This window comes from Camelina sativa, chromosome 17, assembly GCF_000633955.1.
Source record: "Camelina sativa cultivar DH55 chromosome 17, Cs, whole genome shotgun sequence".
Taxonomy (NCBI): Eukaryota; Viridiplantae; Streptophyta; class Magnoliopsida; order Brassicales; family Brassicaceae; genus Camelina; species Camelina sativa.
The window spans coordinates 17259165-17263914 of NC_025701.1; the positions used below are offsets into that span (position 1 = coordinate 17259165).

A 4750-nucleotide genomic window follows, 5' to 3' on the forward strand; every position below is an offset into this window, starting at 1 on the left:
TTTTTATCTTTGGAACCTAATGGTCTACCTCGTTTCAAACGGGTTTTAGACTCTGTAGCAACTTGAATATTGTGTTCCTTCTGAACATCAATTCGTACTGGTGCATTGCAAGCTGGTATGTACGATTTTGTTACTCTCTTTGGGTCAGCAAAGGAATCTGGCAATTGATTAGCTAGCTGCTGTAAATGTATAATCTTTTGAACCTCTGCATCACATGCTAGAGTTCGAGGATCTTGCCAATTTAAGGATGTTTGATTCCATGTTAATTCCTTGACCAGCTTGCTAGTCTCACCACCTAACATAGGGAATTCGGACTCAATGAATTGACAGTCCGCGTATCTGGCCTTGAATAAATCTCCTGTTAATGGCTCAAGATACTTTATAATGGTGGGAGACTCATATCCAACACATATTCCCATCCTCCTCTGAGGTCCCATCTTAGTTCTCTGTGGTTGAGCAATAGGTACATAAACGGCACACCGAATGTTTTGAGATGGGAAATGTCTGGCTCTTGACCCGTTAATAGTTGGGATTGTGAATATTTGTGTTCACTAGATGGCTTGATGCGTATGAGTTCTGCTGCATGTAATACTGCGTGTCCCCAAGCCGACATAGGGAGCTTCGATCTCATTAACAATGGTCGAGCTATCATTTGTATTCGTTTAATGAAGGACTCAGCTAGTCTGTTTTGTGTATGGACATGTGCCACAGGATGTTCCACACTCACCCCCATGGACATACAGTAATCATTAAACGCTTGGATGTGAATTCACCAGCATTATCTAGACGTATAGTCTTAAGTAGAAAATCTGGAAAGTGTGCTCTTAGCCTTATAATTTGAGCCAACATCTTAGCAAATGCTAGATTTCTTGTAACAAGCAAACGTGCGACCATCTGGTTGATGCATCTATCATCACCATAAAATATCTAAATGTCCCACAAGATGGGTGTATTGGTCCACATATATCACCTTGTATCCTTTCCAGAAAATGTAAAGTCTCTTTTGTGACTTTTACTGGTGATGGCCTTATAATAAGTTTCCCTTGTGCACATGCTACACAAGTGAGATGTTTAGGGATAACTTTTCTTTCATTAAGATTGTGCCCATTTGAACTCTTAATCAGTTTACGCATCATGTTCGAACCCGGGTGGCCTAGCCGGTCATGCCATAGAGTGAATTGTTCATTGAACATTCTATGCTTAGCCAAGTTAGCTTCTATCATATTAATCTTAGCATGGTATAAACCAGTGGCTAGTGCAGGTATAGTCTCTAGGACCTTCTTTTGTCCTTTTATAATTTCTGTAATATATAGGAACTCTTTAGTTCCTTCACCCTTGGTTTCAACATGATAACCATTTAATATTATATCTTTAAAGCTCAATAAGTTTCTCTTAGAGCTGGGTGAGTATAAGGCATCACTTAATTCAATGTGTGTGCCATTAGGCAATAATATGTGAGCCTGGCCGTAGCCCTCTATCAAGTTTGCTATACCCGCAATTGTACTAACATTGGCATTTTTCATGGTGAGGTTTATAAAATATCTTTTATCTCTTAGTATAGTGTAGCTGGATCCACTGTCCACCACTAGTTCACTCATATCCTCAGCCATTTCTATATAAAACAACATTTTATGTTTTAATTTAATAAGGCAAATAATTTTATAAAATAAATCCTTGAATTTAAACCAAATCAATTATCCCATACATAGAAATAAATTAAAGCATAAGAGCATAGAATTAAACCAAAATAAAATCGAAAATTCATTCAACATCTTTGAGGCAATCGGAAGTCTCTAGGGAGTCATCATTCTCATGATCGAAGTCTCCTTCATCATCGAGATGCACAAGGTTGGCTTCTGGGTTTTTCTTCAAGATTTCTTGATATGCATCAATGAGATGTTTGGGAGTTCTGCAGTTCTTTGCCCAGTGGTTTGACATACCACATCGGTGACAAACCGATTTTTTCTTGGTTTGTGGCTTGAAAGGCCCACGGCCTCTACCACCACGTCCGCGGCCAGCTTGGCCTCCTCGACCACCACATCCTCTGCCACTACGACCACGGCCGTAATGTCTATCTCTGTGGACGTAGTTGGTCTCTTTAGGCTCTCTAAGCTCCTTAGTCTCTGCAGGACTTTTCTTTCCCAAATCAACTTTGTGTGCTTCTGGTAATGGGGCTGTACTAGGAGGTCTCATAGCACTATTCATCAACAACAGTTCATTATTCTGCTCAGCTAGCAGTAGAACCTCATTTAGTGCCCCATAGTCAGCATACTTTGTTTGCCGGTATTGTTGCTGAAGGACGATGTTGTTAGGACTAAAAGTAGACAAAGTCTTATCCATTATCTCCTTTTCTGTTACCACAGTACCACACAACCTAAGGACTGAGACAATCCTAAAGAGCTCAGAATTATATTCATCCACGGTTTTGAAATCCTGGATCCTTAGGTGTTTCCAATCGTACTCGACCTTTGGTAGTCGCACCGTCTTTTGGTGCCCGTATCTGCGTTTAAGCGTTGTCCAAAGGTCGAGAGGATTCTCTATGAATAGGTACTGGTTTTTGAGACTCTCAGCAATGTGGTGATGCATGTGCTGGATACACTTATTCTTTTGCTTGTCCATGCTCGCGTTACCCTCTTCGATGCACTCGAACAAGTCTTTTGACTTCAGGTTGATCTTGGTGTTCATTGCGCATAGCAAGTAGTTGTCACCAGAAGCATTCAATATTGGGTAGTCTAAGCTCTTAAGGCTTGCCATCTGCATAAAAGAGAAATAGACATCCGAATGTTAGCATGCGATATTTAAGATCGAACCATGCACTCAATCAATAGGACATGCGGTATTTGAGACCGAACCATGCCATAGGCCATGCGGTATTTGAGACCGAAACATGCCTTTGCCACTTATGGTTTATGGTTTAAATTCATGCATGCAAGACAACAAAAGCAAATAGGCTAATGCATGCAACAATTTTAGATAGGATTTCTTTTTTCTTAAGTTTCCTATTTAGTTTAGGATTTAATATTTTAAGACTTTGGATAATTGCTAAATTAATTTAGGAACTTATCCTAATATTTTAATTCCGAAAATATATGTTTTTAATGATTATGGAATTTTAACAAAATTTTGTTCTTGATCGGATTCAATCCTAGATCACAAAACTAGTTCATGCAGCCGATTAAACATTCTTATGCGAATTCGATTTCTTATATGGTGCATGAAACAATCCAAGTTTATAATAATCCTAGAACAGTTTGATCGAAATCTATCTCATGATCTTAACAATATGGTTCTAGGTTCTTATGCAACACAACAATTCAAGCAACTTTAAGCAATCAATCCAATTTTCAGCTTGACAAAGTTTGGTGCAATTTACAATCAATCTAACAACCTAATCAACCAATTTTAAGTCTTAAGATTTAGGGAATTTAAAATTTGTTAGATTGTATACTTGGATGTTTTAGGGTTTGATAGTATTTAGGGTTCAAATTCGATTTATGGTTTTAAGGAGGTTTGAGATCTTATTACCTTAACACCAATAGGGTCTGACCGGATATGATCTGGGAGCTAAAGACCTCAGATATCTCACAAACCTCGCACCTTGAACAGCTTCCACGAACCACGAACCGCGAACAGCTTCCCACGCGAACAGCTCCTTGCGCGCGAACTCACCCCGAACCGCGTAACCAATAACCTCGATAGGGTTTTGAGAAGAACTCGATCACGAGCTAAGGATGCTCGTGGATCAGCAAGAGAACTCGAGACAAAGAGATAAGTCTCGAAGGAGATGAAGAACAAGAGGCGGTTTAGGGTTTTAGGGAAGAAGAGAAGATCGGCGGCTGCCTTAGGGTTTAAGGCTATCGTGCTGATAACGTGTTATGAATATAGAGTTTAGGAATAAAGCTCTTGTGTATTCTTATTGATTAATCCCGAGGTTACATGCATATATATAGTAGAGTACAAAGGCCTAAGTTTAAACCGACATAAGTAAGGAGTTGCCAAAAAGGATTCGGCTAATGGGCCGAAGGTGTGCGGACTAAGTATGGCCGAGAGGCCGAGTCTCCATGATTAGCAAAGTCAGCTTCCCACTCCTATTTTTTTCGCAATTTTTGGTGATGAATCACCTTAGCTCGAATTTACATGATGGGCCTATGGCCCATATCAGGTCTTATCGGGTTTTTTTTTGTTACACTATTTTCTTCAGCTTTCAATTTGTCTTTCTTCTGCTTCTTCTTCTTCTTCTTCTTCTTCTTCTTTTTCTCCAATTTCAGATTTGATGCTCTCAAATTGGTAAGACTTATACCGGAAACAAAATCCGAAATTGCAGCAATCGAAGGTATGTCAAGTGGTGATGAACCCAACACTTCAATTTGCTTTTTAAACCAGTTCGATTTGAAACTAATTAAGTGAATTTTATATGGATCTTGAAATTTATACAAATAGGTTTGAATCGATGGCTGATGTACAATTGAAGCAAAGAAGAGGTTACATCTGGGCAATCGCAGCTGGTCTCAATGCAGCTCTTGCCGCCATCTCTGCCAAGTTCTTTTCATCTCTCGTAAGATTGTTCTGTTTCTCTGTTTTTTTTTTTTTTTTTTTGGTGGTTGAGTTTTGATCAAATTACTTATAGGAAAAAAGTTTTGATCTTTGACAGGTGATCAAGTATGGGTTAGTTGTAATGTGCAATGTGGTTATGTGGGCATGTTATGTAAACAGTTTAAGAGCTCTCTCGTCTCTACAAGCTACTGTCACA

At 39.1% G+C, this 4750-nt stretch overlaps 1 protein-coding gene across 1 annotated transcript in view; it reads left to right on the forward strand.

Moving 5' to 3' along the window:
• The window catches only part of LOC104757476, a 1374-nt gene continuing 846 nt past the window's right edge, over positions 4223-4750 (forward strand). Inside the window, exons 1-2 of the mRNA XM_010480223.1 lie at positions 4223-4333; positions 4441-4555. Coding sequence (XP_010478525.1) covers positions 4451-4555 — 105 coding nt within the window. The 5' untranslated portion in view covers positions 4223-4333; positions 4441-4450. The remainder of the gene's footprint in view (positions 4334-4440; positions 4556-4750) is intronic.